Here is a 23,151-nt window from a genome sequence, read left to right as displayed (position 1 = left end):
TATGCCAGATCAAATAATCACATAACTTTAAAGCATTGTACAATTTGCCTTTTGATATGAGATTTAATTGATATTTCAATTGGGCTTAGTTTAGATAACTTCTGTGGAGACCAACGAAAGGAAAAAAACAAAACCAAAGGATAACAAAACGTTTCCACGTGGAAATTTAAAAGATCATGCAAGGAAAGTTTTTGTATACAACGCTATAGGATAAGAATGTTCCGCAAGGATGCGTTTTGGAGAATGTTTGTGTGAATTTAAGACACTGGACATTATTGGTAGGGCCTAATTACTAAAAATAATTATTAGCATAAATCCTTACTTGGTAAATGAGTAATGGGGAGAGGTTGATAGTATAAACAATGTGTAAAACGGCTCCATCTGAACTTGTAGTTTTCTAAAAAAAGAAGTAATTTTTTCAGACCTCAGATTTGGAATTCGAGGTCTCGAAATCAAGCATCTGAAAGCACACAACTTCTTGTGGCCATGGTGCGGACAAGGTTCTTCGACGGCCAATTCAGCTCAAATTTTCACAGGTTTGTTATTTTATGCATATGTTGAGATACACCAACTGCGACTACTAGTCTTTGACAATTTACCAATAGTGTCCAGTGTCTTTAAAACAATAATAAGTCAAGACAGTTGGAATGTAGTCTAATCTTCCATGATTTCAAGCCAATCATCAATTTGCTGATCAATTTGATTGTTATTTGTATTCAGTGTCGACAGATTCATTAATTGTCATTATTAATTTGTCTTCTACATTGGGAATGGAGGTACGATGATTACAAATGTTTTTAGGTCTTTCTAGATTTTAAAGAAAATAAATATTAAACGAATAAAGCAAGGATTACTTCTAACCATTTAGGGGATCCCCAAATAATCCTTATCTGTTTTTTTTTTAAAAGACATGGTCAAAAAGAAATCTCCATCACAAACATTAAAGATTACTTTGAAGAACTATTAAAGATCGCCTATGTACAATGAGATCCTTATATCAAGTATGTAAAAGCACCACAACATTTTTTGTAAAAGTCTCTCCAAAAATAGTTTTGGTTAATTGTTTTCAGTTTACTTGTTTACAATATTTCAAAATATAGCCTGTTTATAAAGGCACATCATAACTTAGAGGTGCAGGTATAACTTAAATGTGAGTAATCTCACATTATATATATATTTATATATATATGTTGGGCGCGATCGGTCAATCTGCGCGATCGATTGATCGCGCTGCGCTATCGACCGATCGCGCTGCGCTATTGAAATATCTATTGGTCGCGCAGCAGTCGGTCGATCGCGCAGCAATCGGTCGATCGCGCAACAATCGGTCGATCGCGCAACAATCGGTCAATCGCGCAACAATCGGTCGATCGCGCAACAATCGGTCGATCGCGCAACAATCGGTCGATCGCGCAACATTTCGGAAACGAACATGCGCGATCAACCGATCGTGCGAGAATGGCTCGGCGCGATCGGCCGATTGTGCAGGAATGATTTTGCGCGATCGGCCGATTGTGCAGGAATGGTTATGAGTGATCGGCCGATTGTGCAGGAATGGTTTTGCGCGATCGGCCGATTGTGCAGGAATGATTTTGCGCGATCGGCCGATTGTGCAGGAATGGTTATGAGTGATCGGCCGATTGTGCAGGATTGGTTTGGCGCGATCGGCTGATGTTCAGGGGCCGAATTCACGAAGATGTAACATTGATTGTACCTGCAAATCAATCGTAGTGTGACGTCACTATATAAATCACTATGGTGATACTGAAAATTTGTCCTGCTATGAATTTTATTGCTTTGAGAAATCGCCCCAAGGAATACTTTACCTGCACGATCGGTCGAACGCGCGAAACCATTCCTGCACGATCGGTCGATCGCGCAAACCCATTCCTGCACGATCGGTAGATCGCGCAAAACTTTTCCTGCACGATCGGTTGAGCGCGCAAAACTTTTCCTGCACTATCGGTCGATCGCGCAAACCCATTCCTGCACGATCGGTAGATCGCGCAAAGCCTTTCCTGCGCGATCCACTGATAACGGGAAAAAATACTCGTAGCGCAATCGGTCAATCGCGCAAAGATGTCATTGCGCGATCGACCGATTGTTGCGCGATCGACCGATTGTTGCGCGATCGACCGATTGCTGCGCGACCAATTGATCTTAATTTGATCGTTCAATAGCGCAGCGCGATCGGTTGATCGCGCAGATTGACCGATCGCGCCCAACATATATATATATGCAGCACCATCGTGTGGAAGACAGCCGGGAATCAAACCCTTAAAAACGTTTGTTTAATAATAGCACACATATCACCATGACAACACCTGGATAGAGGATAAGAACAAATACTGATTATTAGCCAATGTTTTGTATTGCTCCTTTAAACTGAGAGAGGGTTTTTCAAAAATAAAATAATTACAACTGACAAACACTGCCAGGTAGTTAATTCATGGTTGTGCAACATTAAAGCATTCTTACAAGTTTAATCTTGTGTCAAATATTATAAACCAGAAGGGAGATCGCCAACATAGGGCTAGACAGCTCAGTTGGTAGAGCACCGACACGTTAATCCAGAGGTCGTTGGTTTGAGTCACACTCTAGTCATTTTTTCTTTGATTAATATAGCCCCAAATCAAGTTTATATAGAGTAAGTTTTTTTTAAATACATAAACCCTTACAATCACATTATAATGATCAATTGTTCCTGCCCAGCATAATGTTCACATGAATGATTCTAACCACACAAAAAATAATTTACAGCATGTTATCGACTTGGCCCTTTCGTGGCAGAACAGCCCAATCCGAAAATGTTTGTTTCTTATATAAGACCATTTCTGGGTAAATTGAGAGTGTATTTTCATTTCAAAGTTTCACGGGCATATAATTATACTAATGTATGCTTGTTCAAAAAAACATGTCGTATCTTGGCCCCTTTTTACACTTTTATCCCATTTTATGGCAACACGGCTTAAATTTGTACTTGCTTTTCTCAAAAGTGTAATGTCTACAAGGCTATCGACAACCTTGCCCCTAGTTAACTTTCTGTCATGACTCAACTCTAGAACACTGGTTCCGCTGAACACAAACCAAGACTGCGCTCCTCCACTGAGCGGACCCGGCTTGTTGTCCAAAGATCGTACAAGAAAGCTGGTGACATGACTTTCACATCTACCGCGGCTCGTCTTTGGAATGAACTTCCGAACAGTTTTCGTGAAGCGCCGTCTTTGTCTGTTTTCAAGCGGAAATTGAAAACTCATTTGTTTCTGTGATTCACTGTTTTCTTTGTTCCTCTTCTTTGTAAAGCGCTCCGTTCTTCGTGGGGCGCTATAGAAATGCTTGTTTATTATTATTATTATTAATTTTTGGAGTTAGGCTGTTTTGACATACATGTAATGGCCGCACTGAAACCCAAGGGTAGCAGAGCAGTGAATCAACAGACCTTTATCATGCTGTCTCCATCTTGGTCATGTTCCTCGTATCGAATAACAATAATGAATGCTAATAATCATTTTGCAAATAGGAACCAGACTATTTTGTTCTTGCAGCCTCGGTTTGGTAACAATGATATCAAGGGGAGACATTCAAGATGGCGGCACCATGATAAAGGTATATTAAGTAAGAATATCCATCTTCAAATCAATGCATTGTGTTTGAATGGGTTACATTTTCCTTTAGATTGGTCGCTCTGCTAAACCTCCAAGTATTATACACTGCAGTACCTATACATTTTACATGATATTGTTCAATATAAAAAGTAAAAAGATTCGTGTTAAACAGGCTCATGTGTGCACCATGATGAGGATTTAAGATCCAATCAAATTAAACCACAGCTAGGAATAAATCCATTTAATTCTAAATATTACAACAAACATCCTTCAAAGACCTTTATCCTTTAACAGTTATAAGTAAGTCCCAATATACACCAGGTATACACTTCATGTATTTATACTCATATGTACCCACTACATCCCCAGTGGTTCCCAATGTGAACCAGATGTATGGTATATTCATTACATATATTTATACCCAGTGTCACCTAGATGTACCCACTACATCCCCAGTGGTTCCCAATGTCAACCAGATGTATGGTATATTCATTACATATATTTATACCCAGTGTCACCTAGATGTACCCACTACATCCCCAGTGGTTCCCAATGTCAACCAGATGTATGGTATATTCATTACATATATTTATACCCAGTGTCACCCAGATGTACCCACTACATCCCCAGTGGTTCCTAGTGTCACCCAGATGTATGGTATATTCATTACATATATTTATACCCAGTGTCACCTAGATGTACCCACTACATCCCCAGTGGTTCCTAGTGTCACCCAGATGTATGGTATATTCATTACATATTTTTATACCCAGTGTCACCTAGATTCCCACTACATCCCCAGTGGTTCTCCCAGAGTACCCCATGGAACTTGAGCTATATACTATCACCAAACTGGTAGTTTCACAAACACACCCTGTAGTTACCTATTGATAACTTCCACTGTTTCCCAGTTGTACCTAGTGTGTGAATGCCTAAATCATTGATAACTCCCACTGTATCCCATTTATACCCAATTGTATGGTTAATGTCTAAATCATTGATAACTGCACTGTATCCCATTTTTACCCAATTGGTAAATGCCTAAATCATTAAAGGCAGGGGACACTATTGGTAATTACTCAAAATAGTTATCATCATAAAACTATTCTTGATTACAAGTAATGGGGAGAGGTTGATAGTACAAAACATTGTGAGAAACAGCTCCCTCTGAAGTGATGTAGTTCTCGAGAAAGAAGTAATTTTCCACGAATTTGATTTTGAGACTTCAAGTTTAGAATTTGAGGTCTCGAAATCGAGCATCAGAAAGCACACAACTTCGTGTGACAAGGGTGTTTTTTCTTTCATAATTTTCTCATAACTTTGATGACCAATTGAGCCCAAATTTTCACAGGCTTGTTATTTTATGCTTATGATGGGATACACAAAGTGACAACACTGGTCTTTGACAATTTCCAAATGTGTACAGTGCCTTTAATAACTCCCACTGTATCCCATTTATACCCAGTTGGTGAATGCCTAACTCATTGATAACTCCCACTGTATCCCATTTATACCCAGTTGATTAATGCCTAAATCATTGATAACTCCCACTGTATCCCATTTATACCCAGTTGATTAATGCCTAAATCATTGATAACTCCCACTGTATCCCATTTATACCCAGTTGATTAATGCCTAAATCATTGATAACTCCCACTGTATCCCATTTATACCCAGTTGATTAATGCCTAAATCATTGATAACTCCCACTGTATCCCATTTATACCCAGTTGGTGAATGCCTAAATCATTGATAACTCCCACTGTATCCCATTTATACCCAGTTGATTAATGCCTAAATCATTGATAACTCCCACTGTATCCCATTTTTACCCAGTGGATGACTGTTGCATTCATTGTTCAGGGCAGTCACTTATACTAATACATTCAAAGTCATGTAGCACCATTCCAGCAGGGCATTTACATCCAGGTACACATTGTGATTGTACACATTCTTGAGCCTCTAGTGAATTGATTGATTGACAAGTAACTTCACATGGCGGGGTGCATTCTGCATAGTAGGCTCCTCTCGGACAAGAAATGGCTGCAGGAAAAATAAGACATTATTTAATTCTTAATAATTGCAGTCAGCAACTCAACTCAAAGCATTTCTTTTTTAAAAGACATTATCTTCGAATCTTTGTATCTTTTCCATTTTTAAGATGATATCTATATCCTTTTCTTGCGGTGTGATATTGTTCATTGACTCGCATGTGTGTATCTCATTGTTTATATTTTGTCGGTCTTGTAAATTGTACAGTATTTTGTAAGCGCTGTACATGGAGTTCAATTCAACTAATTTCTAATACTCATTTATTTCCATACATCCATAAAAATATTGACAATAACATAGACCTATGGAGTAAAGAAAAAATAACATGAAGTTGTAGTAAGCAGTAAACAGCCCTAAAATCTTGTTACAATTATATAAAGATTTTAGGGCTGTTTTATAAGCAGAAGCTTGTAAAAAAAAATCAAAATTGAGGTCAAAAAATTTCCGCTGATTTTATTGTTCCAAATGATACAGAACGGACTACTGAGGACTTGATCAGTTGAAACTGGGTTAACAACCAACATTTTTTTGATTTATTGAGAATTTTCTATGTTTTTTAGATTTATTTGAAATGACCCGGAATCCGGGTCATTTCAGATGACCCGGAATCCAGGTCAAAACAATTTGACCCGGACTCGGGTCATCTTAAATGACCCGGAATCTGGGTCATCTTAAATGACCCAGAATCCGGGTCAAATTGTTTTGACCCGGATTCCGGGTCATCTGAAATGACCCGGAATCCGGGTCACATAAAATGACCCGGATTCCGGGTCAAATTCTTTTGACCCGGATTCCGGGTCATCTGAAATGACCCGGATTCCGAGTCATATGAAACGAGCCAGAATCCGGGTCATTTCAAATAAATCTAAGTGCACTGGGTTCTGTTACATGCGTTACACAACACATGGGACCAACGGCTTGACATCCCATCCGAAGGACGAAGCAATGGTTAAGTGTCTCGCTTAAGGACACAACTGTCACGCCTAGGGGATTTTACTCACCACAATAATTTTCTCTCTGCCAATCTAACGTGATTCCTTTTTCCCTTGCTCTGTGTGCATAAGCTGAGAGAACATCACAGAGGCATTTATCTTGCATTTGGCAGGTGCACCAATCGTACAGACATGCATTATAGAATGGCTCCGGGTCTATTAAGGCATGGGCTGGCGATGACACATCACTCTGCAGATATTAAAAGATAAACACACTTTCTTTTAGTCACCGTTTGTTTTGTACTTTATATTTTTTAAACATATAAATCGTGACAAACAACTACTAAAAAAATTGTTTTATTGTTCGTAAGCATATACTCTTATGTTTGAAAGAAAAAAAATTCTATTTCCAGGTGACTTTAAGCATCTGAAGTGTCTTATTGCTAGTTTTGATAAGCAGAAGCTTGTAAAAACAAAATCAAAATTGAGGTCAAAAAATTTCCGCTGTTTTTATTGTTCCAAATGATACAGAACGGACTACTGAAGACATTTGATCAGTTGAGACTGGGTTAACAACCAACCTTTTTTTTGATTTATTGAGAATTTTCTAATTTTTCTAGATTTATTTGAAATTACCCGGATTCCTGGTAATTTCAGATGACCCGGAATCCGGGTCATTTCATATGACCCGGAATCCAGGTCAAAATAATTTGACCCGGATTCCGGGTCATATGAAATGAACCGGAATCCGGGTCACATAAAATGACCCGGATCCGTTTTGTATCCTAAGCATCTGAAGTGTCTTATTGCTAGTTTTAGGTGGTGTCATTTTAAACGATACTAGTTATAAGTAGAATTTTGTGATACTACTGAAGACGTTTAATCAGTGCGGACAGGGTATATAAGCGAAACTTTGAGATTTTAAAAGAATTTTGTGAGTTTGTGTTTTTGGTCAAAAATTCAAAAAAATCAGTGATGCCGGCATGGGTGGATTTTTCAGATATGGGGTGAATAAAATTTCTGTGAATTTATGCTTTCAAATGATACAGAAGATACTACTGAAGACATTTAATCAGTGCGGACTGGGTAAATTAGCAAAAGTTTGAGATTTATTACGAATTTTGTGAGTTTGTGTTTTTGGTCAAAAATCCCCAAAAAATTGTGATGCCGGCATTGGTCGATTTTTCAGATTTGGGGTGAAAAATTTTTCGGTGAATTTATGCTTTCAAATGATACATAAGATACTACTGAAGACATTTTATCAGTGCGGACTGGGTAAATGAGCAAAAGTTTCAGATTTATTAAGAATTTTGTTAGTTTGTGTTTTTGGTCAAAAATCAACAAAAAATTGTGATGCCGGCATGGGTCTATTTTTCAGATTTGGGGTGAACAAATTTTCGGTGAATTTATGCTTTCAAATGATACATAAGATACTACTGAAGACATTTTATCAGTGCGGACTGGGTAAATTAGCGAAACTTTGAGATTTTAAAAGAATTTTGTGAGTTTGTGTTTTTGGTCAAAAATCCAAAAAGATCTGTGATGCCGGCATAGCTTGATTTTTCAGATTTGGGGTGAACAAAATTTCTGTGAATTTATGCTTTCAAATGATACAGAAGATACTACTGAAGACGTTTAATCAGTGCGGACAGGGTATATAAGCGAAACTTTGAGATTTTAAAAGAATTTTGTGAGTTTGTGTTTTTGGTCAAAAATCCAAAACAATCTGTGATGCCGGCATGGGTCGATTTTTCAGATTTGGGGTGAACAAATTTTCGGTGAATTTATGCTTTCAAATGATACAGAAGATACTACTGAAGACATTTTATCAGTGCGGACTGGGTAAATTAGCAAAAGTTTGAGATTTATTAGGAATTTAGTGAGTTTGTGTTTTTGGTCAAAAATCCAAACAAAATCTGTGGTGCCAACATGGGTCGATTTTTCAGATTTGGGGTGAACAAATTTTCAGTGAATTTATGATTTCAAATGATACAGTAGACACTACTGAAGACATTTTATCAGTGCGGACTGGGTAACTTAGCAAAAGTTTGAGATTTATTAAGAATTTTGTGAGTTTGTGTTTTGGGCCAAAAATCCAAAAAAATCTGTGATGCCGGCATGGGTGGATTTTTCAGAATTGGGGTGAACAAATTTTCTGTGAATTTATGCTTTCAAATGATACAGAAGATACCAATGAAGACATTTATCAGTGCGGACTGGGTAAAATAGCGAAAGTTTGAGATTTATTAAGAATTTTGTGAGTTTGTGTTTTTGGTCAAAAATCAAAAAATAAAATCTGTGATGCCAGCATGGGTCGATTTTTCAGTTTTAGGGTAAACAAATTTTCGGTGAATTTATGATTTCAAATGATACAGTAGATACAACTGAAGACATTTTATCAGTGTGGACTGGGTAACTTAGCAAAAGTTTGAGATTTATTAAGAATTTAGTGAGTTTGTGTTTTTGGCCAAAAATCCAAAAAAAACTGTGATGCCGGCATGGGTCGATTTTTCAGATTTGGGGTGAACAAAATTTCTGTGATTTTATGCTTTCAAATGATACAGAAGATACTACTGAAGACTTTTTATCAGTGCGGACTGGGTAACTTAGCAAAAGTTTGAGATTTATTCAGAATTTAGTGAGTTTGTGTTTTTGGCCAAAAATCCCAGTAAATCTGTGATGCCGGCACGGGTCGATTTTTCAGATTTGGGGTGAACAAAATTTCTGTGATTTTATGCTTTCAAATGATACAGAAGATACTACTGAAGACATGTTATCAGTGCGGACTGGGTAAATTAGCAAAAGTTTGAGATTTATTAAGAATTTTGTGAGTTTGTGTTTTTGGCCAAAAATCCCAAAAAATCTGTGATGCCGGCATGGGTCGATTTTTCAGATTTGGGGTGAACAAATTTTCGGTGAATTTATGCTTTCAAATGATACAGAAGATACTACTGAAGACATTTTATCAGTGCGGACTGGGTAAATGAGCAAAAGTTTGAGATTTATTAAGAATTTAGTGAGTTTGTGTTTTTGGTCAAAAATCCAAAAAAAACTGTGATGCCGGCATGGGTCGATTTTTCAGATTTGGGGTGAACAAATTTTCGGTGAATTTATGCTTTCAAATGATGCAGAAGATACTACTGAAGACATTTTATCAGTGCGGACTGGGTAAATTAGCAAAAGTTTGAGATTTATTAAGAATTTTGTTAGTTTGTGTTTTTGGTCAAAAATCCCCACAAAATCTGTGATGCCGGCATGGGTCGATTTTTCAGATTTGGGGTGAACAAATTTTCGGTGAATTTATGCTTTCAAATGATACAGAAGATACTACTGAAGACATTTTATCAGTGCGGACTGGGTAAATGAGCAAAAGTTTGATTTATTAAGAATTTAGTGAGTTTGTGTTTTTGGTCAAAAATCCAAAAAAATCTGTGATGCCGGCATGGGTCGATTTTTCAGATTTGGGGTGAACAAATTTTCGGTGAACTTATGCTTTCAAATGATGCAGAAGATACTACTGAAGACATTTTATCAGTGCGGACTGGGTAAATTAGCAAAAGTTTGAGATTTATTAAGAATTTTGTTAGTTTGTGTTTTTGGTCAAAAATCCCCACAAAATCTGTGATGCCGGCATGGGTCGATTTTTCAGATTTGGGGTGAACAAATTTTCGGTGAATTTATGCTTTCAAATGATACAGAAGATACTACTGCAGACATTTTATCAGTGCGGACTGGGTAAATTAGCAAAAGTTTGAGATTTATTAAGAATTTTGTGAGTTTGTGTTTTTGGTCAAAAATTTAAAAAATCTGTGATGCTGGCATGGGTAAATTTTTCAGATTTGGGGTGAACAAATTTTCGGTGAATTTATGCTTTCAAATGATACAGAAGACACTACTGAAGACATTTTATCAGTGCGGACTGGGTAAATGAGCAAAAGTTTGAGATTTATTAAGAATTTAGTGAGTTTGTGTTTTTGGTCAAAAATCCAAAAAAATCTGTGATGCCGGCATGGGTCGATTTTTCAGATTTGGGGTGAACAAATTTTCGGTGAATTTATGCTTTCAAATGATGCAGAAGATACTACTGAAGACATTTTATCAGTGCGGACTGGGTAAATTAGCAAAAGTTTGAGATTTATTAAGAATTTTGTTAGTTTGTGTTTTGGGCCAAAAATCCAAAAAAATCTGTGATGCCGGCATAGGTGGATTTTTCAGAATTGGGGTGAACAAATTTTCTGTGAATTTATGCTTTCAAATGATACAGAAGATACCAATGAAGACATTTATCAGTGCGGACTGGGTAAATGAGCAAAAGTTTGAGATTTATTAAGAATTTTGTGAGTTTGTGTTTTTGGTCAAAAATTTAAAAAATCTGTGATGCCGGCATGGGTAAATTTTTCAGATTTGGGGTGAAAAATTTTTCGGTGAATTTATGCTTTCAAATGATACATAAGATACTACTGAAGACATTTTATCAGTGCGGACTGGGTAAATGAGCAAAAGTTAGAGATTTATTAAGAATTTTGTTAGTTTGTGTTTTTGGTCAAAAATCAACAAAAAATTGTGATGCCGGCACGGGTCGATTTTTCAGATTTGGGGTGAAAAATTTTTCGGTGAATTTATGCTTTCAAATGATACAGAAGATACTACTGAAGACATTTTATCAGTGCGGACTGGGTATATAAGCAAAAGATAGAGATTTATTAAGAATTTTGTTAGTTTGTGTTTTTGGTCAAAAATCCCCCAAAAATTGTGATGCCGGCATGGGTCGATTTTTCAGATTTGGGGTGAACAAATTTTCGGTGAATTTATGCTTTCAAATGATACAGAAGATACTACTGCAGACATTTTATCAGTGCGGACTGGGTAAATTAGCAAAAGTTTGAGATTTATTAAGAATTTTGTGAGTTTGTGTTTTTGGTCAAAAATTTAAAAAATCTGTGATGCCGGCATGGGTAAATTTTTCAGATTTGGGGTGAACAAATTTTCGGTGAATTTATGCTTTCAAATGATACATAAGATACTACTGAAGACATTTCATCAGTGCGGACTGGGTATATAAGCAAAAGTTAGAGATTTATTAAGAATTTTGTGAGTTTGTGTTTTTGTTCAAAAATTTAAAAATTCTGTGATGCCGGATGGGTAAATTTTTCAGATTTGGGGTGAACAAATTTTCGGTGAATTTATGCTTTCAAATGATACAGAAGATACTACTGAAGACATTTGATCAGTGCGGACTGGGTAAATTAGCAAAAGTTTGAGATTTATTAAGAATTTTGTGAGTTTGTGTTTTTGGTCAAAAATCCCCAAAAAATTGTGATGCCGGCATGGGTCGATTTTTCAGATTTGGGGTGAAAAATTTTTCGGTGAATTTATGCTTTCAAATGATACAGAAGATACTACTGAAGACATTTTATCACAGCGGACTGGGTATATAAGCAAAAGTTAGAGATTTATTAAGAATTTTGTTAGTTTGTGTTTTTGGTCAAAAATCCCCCAAAAATTGTGATGCCGGCATGGGTCGATTTTTCAGATTTGGGGTGACCAAATTTTCGGTGAATTTATGCTTTCAAATGATACAGAAGATACTACTGCAGACATTTTATCAGTGCGGACTGGGTAAATTAGCAAAAGTTTGAGATTTATTAAGAATTTTGTGAGTTTGTGTTTTTGGTCAAAAATTTAAAAAATCTGTGATGCCGGCATGGGTAAATTTTTCAGATTTGGGGTGAAGACATTTTCGGTGAATTTATGCTTTCAAATGATACACAAGATACTACTGAAGACATTTTATCAGTGCGGACTGGGTATATAAGCAAAAGTTAGAGATTTATTACGAATTTTGTGAGTTTGTGTTTTTGGTCAAAAATCCCCAAAAAATTGTGATGCCGGCATGGGTCGATTTTTCAGATTTGGGGTGAAAAATTTTTCAGTGAATTTATGCTTTCAAATGATACATAAGATACTACTGAAGACATTTTATCAGTGCGGACTGGGTATATAAGCAAAAGTTAGAGATTTATTAAGAATTTTGTGAGTTTGTGTTTTTGGTCAAAAATCCCCCAAAAATTGTGATGCCGGCATGGGTCGATTTTTCAGATTTGGGGTGAAAAATTTTTCGGTGAATTTATGCTTTCAAATGATACAGAAGATACTACTGCAGACATTTTATCAGTGCGGACTGGGTAAATTAGCAAAAGTTTGAGATTTATTAAGAATTTTGTGAGTTTGTGTTTTTGGTCAAAAATTTAAAAAAATTGTGATGCCGGCATGGGTCGATTTTTCAGATTTGGGGTGAAAAATTTTTCGGTGAATTTATGCTTTCAAATGATACATAAGATACTACTGCAGACATTTTATCAGTGCGGACTGGGTTTATAAGCAAAAGTTAGAGATTTATTACGAATTTTGTGAGTTTGTGTTTTTGGTCAAAAATCAACAAAAAATTGTGATGCCGGCATGGGTCGATTTTTTCAGATTTGGGGTGAACAAATTTTCGGTGAATTTATGCTTTCAAATGATACAGAAGATACTACTGCAGACATTTTATCAGTGCGGACTGGGTAAATTAGCAAAAGTTTGAGATTTATTAAGAATTTTGTGAGTTTGTGTTTTTGGTCAAAAATTTAAAAAATCTGTGATGCCGGCATGGGTAAATTTTTCAGATTGGGGGTGAACAAATTTTCGGTGAATTTATGCTTTCAAATGATACAGAAGATACTACTGAAGACATTTTATCAGTGCGGACTGGGTATATAAGCAAAAGTTAGAGATTTATTACAAATTTTGTGAGTTTGTGTTTTTGGTCAAAAATCCCCAAAAAATTGTGATGCCGGCATGGGTCGATTTTTCAGATTTGGGATGAAAAATTTTTCAGTGAATTTATGCTTTCAAATAATACATAAGATACTACTGCAGACATTTTATCAGTGCGGACTGGGTAAATGAGGAAAAGTTAGAGATTTATTAAGAATTTTGTTAGTTTGTGTTTTTGGTCAAAAATCCCCAAAAAATTGTGATGCCGGCATGGGTCGATTTTTCAGATTTGGGGTGAACAAATTTTCGGTGAATTTATGCTTTCAAATGATACAGAAGATACTACTGCAGACATTTTATCAGTGCGGACTGGGTAAATTAGCAAAAGTTTGAGATTTATTAAGAATTTTGTGAGTTTGTGTTTTTGGTCAAAAATTTAAAAAAACTGTGATGCCGGCATGGGTAAATTTTTCAGATTTGGGGTGAACAAATTTTCGGTGAATTTATGCTTTCAACTGATACATAAGATACTACTGAAGACATTTCATCAGTGCGGACTGGGTATATAAGCAAAAGTTAGAGATTTATTAAGAATTTTGTGAGTTTGTGTTTTTGTTCAAAAATTTAAAAATTCTGTGATGCCGGATGGGTAAATTTTTCAGATTTGGGGTGAACAAATTTTCGGTGAATTTATGCTTTCAAATGATACAGAAGATACTACTGAAGACATTTTATCAGTGCGGACTGGGTAAATTAGCAAAAGTTTGAGATTTATTAAGAATTTTGTGAGTTTGTGTTTTTGTTCAAAAATTTAAAAAATCTGTGATGCCGGCATGGGTAAATTTTTCAGATTTGGGGTGAACACATTTTCGGTGAATTTATGCTTTCAAATGATACACAAGATACTACTGAAGACATTTTATCAGTGCGGACTGGGTATATAAGCAAAAGTTTGAGATTTATTAAGAATTTTGTGAGTTTGTGTTTTTGGTCAAAAATCCCCAAAAAATTGTGATGCCGGCATGGGTCGATTTTTCAGATTTGGGGTGAAAAATTTTTCGGTGAATTTATGCTTTCAAATGATACAGAAGATACTACTGAAGACATTTTATCACAGCGGACTGGGTATATAAACAAAAGTTAGAGATTTATTAAGAATTTTGTTAGTTTGTGTTTTTGGTCAAAAATCCCCCAAAAATTGTGATGCCGGCATGGGTCGATTTTTCAGATTTGGGGTGACCAAATTTTCGGTGAATTTATGCTTTCAAATGATACAGAAGATACTACTGCAGACATTTTATCAGTGCGGACTGGGTAAATTAGCAAAAGTTTGAGATTTATTAAGAATTTTGTGAGTTTGTGTTTTTGGTCAAAAATTTAAAAAATCTGTGATGCCGGCATGGGTAAATTTTTCAGATTTGGGGTGAAGACATTTTCGGTGAATTTATGCTTTCAAATGATACACAAGATACTACTGAAGACATTTTATCAGTGCGGACTGGGTATATAAGCAAAAGTTAGAGATTTATTACGAATTTTGTGAGTTTGTGTTTTTGGTCAAAAATCCCCAAAAAATTGTGATGCCGGCATGGGTCGATTTTTCAGATTTGGGGTGAAAAATTTTTCAGTGAATTTATGCTTTCAAATGATACATAAGATACTACTGAAGACATTTTATCAGTGCGGACTGGGTATATAAGCAAAAGTTAGAGATTTATTAAGAATTTTGTGAGTTTGTGTTTTTGGTCAAAAATCCCCCAAAAATTGTGATGCCGGCATGGGTCGATTTTTCAGATTTGGGGTGAAAAATTTTTCGGTGAATTTATGCTTTCAAATGATACAGAAGATACTACTGCAGACATTTTATCAGTGCGGACTGGGTAAATTAGCAAAAGTTTGAGATTTATTAAGAATTTTGTGAGTTTGTGTTTTTGGTCAAAAATTTAAAAAAATTGTGATGCCGGCATGGGTCGATTTTTCAGATTTGGGGTGAAAAATTTTTCGGTGAATTTATGCTTTCAAATGATACATAAGATACTACTGCAGACATTTTATCAGTGCGGACTGGGTTTATAAGCAAAAGTTAGAGATTTATTACGAATTTTGTGAGTTTGTGTTTTTGGTCAAAAATCAACAAAAAATTGTGATGCCGGCATGGGTCGATTTTTTCAGATTTGGGGTGAACAAATTTTCGGTGAATTTATGCTTTCAAATGATACAGAAGATACTACTGCAGACATTTTATCAGTGCGGACTGGGTAAATTAGCAAAAGTTTGAGATTTATTAAGAATTTTGTGAGTTTGTGTTTTTGGTCAAAAATTTAAAAAATCTGTGATGCCGGCATGGGTAAATTTTTCAGATTGGGGGTGAACAAATTTTCGGTGAATTTATGCTTTCAAATGATACAGAAGATACTACTGAAGACATTTTATCAGTGCGGACTGGGTATATAAGCAAAAGTTAGAGATTTATTACAAATTTTGTGAGTTTGTGTTTTTGGTCAAAAATCCCCAAAAAATTGTGATGCCGGCATGGGTCGATTTTTCAGATTTGGGATGAAAAATTTTTCAGTGAATTTATGCTTTCAAATAATACATAAGATACTACTGCAGACATTTTATCAGTGCGGACTGGGTAAATGAGGAAAAGTTAGAGATTTATTAAGAATTTTGTTAGTTTGTGTTTTTGGTCAAAAATCCCCAAAAAATTGTGATGCCGGCATGGGTCGATTTTTCAGATTTGGGGTGAACAAATTTTCGGTGAATTTATGCTTTCAAATGATACAGAAGATACTACTGCAGACATTTTATCAGTGCGGACTGGGTAAATTAGCAAAAGTTTGAGATTTATTAAGAATTTTGTGAGTTTGTGTTTTTGGTCAAAAATCCAAAAAAAACTGTGATGCCGGCATGGGTAAATTTTTCAGATTTGGGGTGAACAAATTTTCGGTGAATTTATGCTTTCAAATGATACATAAGATACTACTGAAGACATTTCATCAGTGCGGACTGGGTATATAAGCAAAAGTTAGAGATTTATTAAGAATTTTGTGAGTTTGTGTTTTTGTTCAAAAATTTAAAAATTCTGTGATGCCGGATGGGTAAATTTTTCAGATTTGGGGTGAACAAATTTTCGGTGAATTTATGCTTTCAAATGATACAGAAGATACTACTGAAGACATTTTATCAGTGCGGACTGGGTAAATTAGCAAAAGTTTGAGATTTATTAAGAATTTTGTGAGTTTGTGTTTTTGTTCAAAAATTTAAAAAATCTGTGATGCCGGCATGGGTAAATTTTTCAGATTTGGGGTGAACACATTTTCGGTGAATTTATGCTTTCAAATGATACACAAGATACTACTGAAGACATTTTATCAGTGCGGACTGGGTATATAAGCAAAAGTTTGAGATTTATTACGAATTTTGTGAGTTTGTGTTTTTGGTCAAAAATCCCCAAAAAATTGTGATGCCGGCATGGGTCGATTTTTCAGATTTGGGGTGAAAAATTTTTCGGTGAATTTATGCTTTCAAATGATACAGAAGATACTACTGAAGACATTTTATCACAGCGGACTGGGTATATAAGCAAAAGTTAGAGATTTATTAAGAATTTTGTTAGTTTGTGTTTTTGGTCAAAAATCCCCAAAAAACTGTGATGCCGGCATGGGTAAATTTTTCAGATTTAGGGTGAAAAATTTTTCGGTGAATTTATGCTTTCAAATGATACAGAAGATACTACTGCAGACATTTTATCAGTGCGGACTGGGTAAATTAGCAAAAGTTTGAGATTTATTAAGAATTTTGTGAGTTTGTGTTTTTGGTCAAAAATTTAAAAAATCTGTGATGCCGGCATGGGTAAATTTTTCAGATTTGGGGTGAAGACATTTTTCGGTGAATTTATGCTTTCAAATGATACAGAAGATACTACTGAAGACATTTTATCAGTGCGGACTGGGTATATAAGCAAAAGTTAGAGATTTATTACGAATTTTGTGAGTTTGTGTTTTTGGTCAAAAATCCCCAAAAAACTGTGATGCCGGCATGGGTAAATTTTTCAGATTTAGGGTGAAAAATTTTTCGGTGAATTTATGCTTTCAAATGATACAGAAGATACTACTGCAGACATTTTATCAGTGCGGACTGGGTAAATTAGCAAAAGTTTGAGATTTATTAAGAATTTTGTGAGTTTGTGTTTTTGGTCAAAAATTTAAAAAATCTGTGATGCCGGCATGGGTAAATTTTTCAGATTTGGGGTGAAGACATTTTCGGTGAATTTATGCTTTCAAATGATACACAAGATACTACTGAAGACATTTTATCAGTGCGGACTGGGTATATAAGCAAAAGTTAGAGATTTATTACGAATTTTGTGAGTTTGTGTTTTTGGTCAAAAATCCCAAAAAATTGTGATGCCGGCATGGGTCGATTTTTCAGATTTGGGGTGAAACATTTTTCAGTGAATTTATGCTTTCAAATGATACATAAGATACTACTGAAGACATTTTATCAGTGCGGACTGGGTATATAAGCAAAAGTTAGAGATTTATTAAGAATTTTGTGAGTTTGTGTTTTTGGTCAAAAATCAACAAAAAATTGTGATGCCGGCATGGGTCGATTTTTCAGATTTGGGGTGAAAAATTTTTCGGTGAATTTATGCTTTTAAATGATACAGAAGATACTACTGCAGACATTTTATCAGTGCGGACTGGGTAAATTAGCAAAAGTTTGAGATTTATTAAGAATTTTGTTAGTTTGTGTTTTGGGCCAAAAATCCAAAAAAATCTGTGATGCCGGCATGGGTGGATTTTTCAGAATTGGGGTGAACAAATTTTCGGTGAATTTATGCTTTCAAATGATACAGAAGATACCAATGAAGACATTTATCAGTGCGGACTGGGTAAATGAGCAAAAGTTTGAGATTTATTAAGAATTTTGTGAGTTTGTGTTTTTGGTCAAAAATTTAAAAAATCTGTGATGCCGGCATGGGTAAATTTTTCAGATTTGGGGTGAAAAATTTTTCGGTGAATTTATGCTTTCAAATGATACATAAGATACTACTGAAGACATTTTATCAGTGCGGACTGGGTAAATGAGCAAAAGTTAGAGATTTATTAAGAATTTTGTTAGTTTGTGTTTTTGGTCAAAAATCAACAAAAAATTGTGATGCCGGCATGGGTCGATTTTTCAGATTTGGGGTGAAAAAATTTTCGGTGAATTTATGCTTTCAAATGATACATAAGATACTACTGAAGACATTTTATCAGTGCGGACTGGGTAAATGAGCAAAAGTTAGAGATTTATTAAGAATTTTGTTAGTTTGTGTTTTTGGTCAAAAATCAACAAAAAATTGTGATGCCGGCATGGGTCGATTTTTTCAGATTTGGGGTGAACAAATTTTCGGTGAATTTATGCTTTCAAATGATACAGAAGATACTACTGCAGACATTTTATCAGTGCGGACTGGGTAAATTAGCAAAAGTTTGAGATTTATTAAGAATTTTGTGAGTTTGTGTTTTTGGTCAAAAATTTAAAAAATCTGTGATGCCGGCATGGGTAAATTTTTCAGATTGGGGGTGAACAAATTTTCGGTGAATTTATGCTTTCAAATGATACAGAAGATACTACTGAAGACATTTTATCAGTGCGGACTGGGTATATAAGCAAAAGTTAGAGATTTATTACAAATTTTGTGAGTTTGTGTTTTTGGTCAAAAATCCCCAAAAAATTGTGATGCCGGCATGGGTCGATTTTTCAGATTTGGGATGAACAATTTTTCAGTGAATTTATGCTTTCAAATAATACATAAGATACTACTGCAGACATTTTATCAGTGCGGACTGGGTAAATGAGGAAAAGTTAGAGATTTATTAAGAATTTTGTTAGTTTGTGTTTTTGGTCAAAAATCCCCCAAAAATTGTGATGCCGGCACGGGTCGATTTTTCAGATTTGGGGTGAACAAATTTTCGGTGAATTTATGCTTTCAAATGATACAGAAGATACTACTGCAGACATTTTATCAGTGCGGACTGGGTAAATTAGCAAAAGTTTGAGATTTATTAAGAATTTTGTGAGTTTGTGTTTTTGGTCAAAAATTTAAAAAATCTGTGATGCCGGCATGGGTAAATTTTTCAGATTTGGGGTGAAGACATTTTCGGTGAATTTATGCTTTCAAATGATACACAAGATACTACTGAAGACATTTTATCAGTGCGGACTGGGTTTATAAGCAAAAGTTAGAGATTTATTACAAATTTTGTGAGTTTGTGTTTTTGGTCAAAAATCCCCAAAAAATTGTGATGCCGGCATGGGTCGATTATTCAGATTTGGGGTGAAAAATTTTTCGGTGAATTTATGCTTTCAAATGATACATAAGATACTACTGCAGACATTTTATCAGTGCGGACTGGGTAAATGAGCAAAAGTTAGAGATTTATTAAGAATTTTGTTAGTTTGTGTTTTTGGTCAAAAATCAACAAAAAATTGTGATGCCGGCATGGGTCGATTTTTTCAGATTTGGGGTGAACAAATTTTCGGTGAATTTATGCTTTCAAATGATACAGAAGATACTACTGCAGACATTTTATCAGTGCGGACTGGGTAAATTAGCAAAAGTTTGAGATTTATTAAGAATTTTGTGAGTTTGTGTTTTTGGTCAAAAATTTAAAAAATCTGTGATGCCGGCATGGGTAAATTTTTCAGATTGGGGGTGAACAAATTTTCGGTGAATTTATGCTTTCAAATGATACAGAAGATACTACTGAAGACATTTTATCAGTGCAGACTGGGTATATAAGCAAAAGTTAGAGATTTATTACAAATTTTGTGAGTTTGTGTTTTTGGTCAAAAATCCCCAAAAAATTGTGATGCCGGCATGGGTCGATTTTTCAGATTTGGGATGAAAAATTTTTCAGTGAATTTATGCTTTCAAATAATACATAAGATACTACTGCAGACATTTTATCAGTGCGGACTGGGTAAATGAGGAAAAGTTAGAGATTTATTAAGAATTTTGTTAGTTTGTGTTTTTGGTCAAAAATCCCCAAAAAATTGTGATGCCGGCATGGGTCGATTTTTCAGATTTGGGGTGAACAAATTTTCGGTGAATTTATGCTTTCAAATGATACACAAGATACTACTGAAGACATTTTATCAGTGCGGACTGGGTAAATTAGCAAAAGTTTGAGATTTATTAAGAATTTTGTGAGTTTGTGTTTTTGTTCAAAAATTTAAAAAATCTGTGATGCCGGCATTGGTAAATTTTTCAGATTTGGGGTGAACACATTTTCGGTGAATTTATGCTTTCAAATGATACACAAGATACTACTGAAGACATTTTATCAGTGCGGACTGGGTATATAAGCAAAAGTTTGAGATTTATTACGAATTTTGTGAGTTTGTGTTTTTGGTCAAAAATCCCCAAAAAATTGTGATGCCGGCATGGGTCGATTTTTCAGATTTGGGGTGAAAAATTTTTCGGTGAATTTATGCTTTCAAATGATACAGAAGATACTACTGAAGACATTTTATCACAGCGGACTGGGTATATAAGCAAAAGTTAGAGATTTATTAAGAATTTTGTTAGTTTGTGTTTTTGGTCAAAAATCAACAAAAAATTGTGATGCCGGCATGGGTCGATTTTTCAGATTTGGGGTGACCAAATTTTCGGTGAATTTATGCTTTCAAATGATACAGAAGATACTACTGCAGACATTTTATCAGTGCGGACTGGGTAAATTAGCAAAAGTTTGAGATTTATTAAGAATTTTGTGAGTTTGTGTTTTTGGTCAAAAATTTAAAAAATCTGTGATGCCGGCATGGGTAAATTTTTCAGATTTGGGGTGAAAAATTTTTCGGTGAATTTATGCTTTCAAATGATACAGAAGATACTACTGCAGACATTTTATCAGTGCGGACTGGGTAAATGAGCAAAAGTTAGAGATTTATTAAGAATTTTGTTAGTTTGTGTTTTTGGTCAAAAATCCCCAAAAAATTGTGATGCCGGCATGGGTCGATTTTTCAGATTTGGGGTGAACAAATTTTCGGTGAATTTATGCTTTCAAATGATACAGAAGATACTACTGCAGACATTTTATCAGTGCGGACTGGGTTTATAAGCAAAAGTTAGAGATTTATTACGAATTTTGTGAGTTTGTGTTTTTGGTCAAAAATCCCCAAAAAATTGTGATGCCGGCATGGGTCGATTTTTCAGATTTGGGGTGAAAAATTTTTCGGTGAATTTATGCTTTCAAATGATACATAAGATACTACTGCAGACATTTTATCAGTGCGGACTGGGTTTATAAGCAAAAGTTAGAGATTTATTACGAATTTTGTGAGTTTGTGTTTTTGGTCAAAAATCAACAAAAAATTGTGATGCCGGCATGGGTCGATTTTTTCAGATTTGGGGTGAACAAATTTTCGGTGAATTTATGCTTTCAAATGATACAGAAGATACTACTGCAGACATTTTATCAGTGCGGACTGGGTAAATTAGCAAAAGTTTGAGATTTATTAAGAATTTTGTGAGTTTGTGTTTTTGGTCAAAAATTTAAAAAATCTGTGATGCCGGCATGGGTAAATTTTTCAGATTGGGGGTGAACAAATTTTCGGTGAATTTATGCTTTCAAATGATACAGAAGATACTACTGAAGACATTTTATCAGTGCGGACTGGGTATATAAGCAAAAGTTAGAGATTTATTACAAATTTTGTGAGTTTGTGTTTTTGGTCAAAAATCCCCAAAAAATTGTGATGCCGGCATGGGTCGATTTTTCAGATTTGGGATGAAAAATTTTTCAGTGAATTTATGCTTTCAAATAATACATAAGATACTACTGCAGACATTTTATCAGTGCGGACTGGGTAAATGAGGAAAAGTTAGAGATTTATTAAGAATTTTGTTAGTTTGTGTTTTTGGTCAAAAATCCCCAAAAAATTGTGATGCCGGCATGGGTCGATTTTTCAGATTTGGGGTGAACAAATTTTCGGTGAATTTATGCTTTCAAATGATACAGAAGATACTACTGCAGACATTTTATCAGTGCGGACTGGGTAAATTAGCAAAAGTTTGAGATTTATTAAGAATTTTGTGAGTTTGTGTTTTTGGTCAAAAATTTAAAAAATCTGTGATGCCGGCATGGGTAAATTTTTCAGATTTGGGGTGAACAAATTTTCGGTGAATTTATGCTTTCAAATGATACATAAGATACTACTGAAGACATTTCATCAGTGCGGACTGGGTATATAAGCAAAAGTTAGAGATTTATTAAGAATTTTGTGAGTTTGTGTTTTTGTTCAAAAATTTAAAAATTCTGTGATGCCGGATGGGTAAATTTTTCAGATTTGGGGTGAACAAATTTTCGGTGAATTTATGCTTTCAAATGATACAGAAGATACTACTGAAGACATTTTATCAGTGCGGACTGGGTAAATTAGCAAAAGTTTGAGATTTATTAAGAATTTTGTGAGTTTGTGTTTTTGTTCAAAAATTTAAAAAATCTGTGATGCCGGCATGGGTAAATTTTTCAGATTTGGGGTGAACACATTTTCGGTGAATTTATGCTTTCAAATGATACACAAGATACTACTGAAGACATTTTATCAGTGCGGACTGGGTATATAAGCAAAAGTTTGAGATTTATTACGAATTTTGTGAGTTTGTGTTTTTGGTCAAAAATCAACAAAAAATTGTGATGCCGGCATGGGTCGATTTTTTCAGATTTGGGGTGAACAAATTTTCGGTGAATTTATGCTTTCAAATGATACAGAAGATACTACTGCAGACATTTTATCAGTGCGGACTGGGT

At 35.1% G+C, this 23,151-nt stretch overlaps 1 protein-coding gene across 2 annotated transcripts in view; it reads right to left on the bottom strand.

The window, feature by feature from the left end:
- Positions 1-5,316: 5,316 nt before the first annotated feature.
- LOC139951616 (kielin/chordin-like protein) overlaps positions 5,317-23,151 on the bottom strand; it is a 213,249-nt gene continuing 195,414 nt past the window's right edge. For both annotated transcript variants that reach the window (XM_071950586.1, XM_071950585.1), the window contains exons 2-3: positions 6,659-6,839; positions 5,317-5,648 (exon numbers count right to left, since the gene is read on the bottom strand). In XM_071950586.1, the coding sequence (XP_071806687.1) occupies positions 5,458-5,648; positions 6,659-6,839 (372 nt within the window). In that variant the 3' untranslated portion in view covers positions 5,317-5,457. The remainder of the gene's footprint in view (positions 5,649-6,658; positions 6,840-23,151) is intronic.

This window comes from Asterias amurensis, chromosome 19, assembly GCF_032118995.1.
Source record: "Asterias amurensis chromosome 19, ASM3211899v1".
In the NCBI taxonomy this organism is placed as follows: domain Eukaryota; kingdom Metazoa; phylum Echinodermata; class Asteroidea; order Forcipulatida; family Asteriidae; genus Asterias; species Asterias amurensis.
The sequence above is the reverse complement of the archived record's forward strand: the minus strand, read 5'-3'. Positions and strand labels throughout refer to the sequence as shown.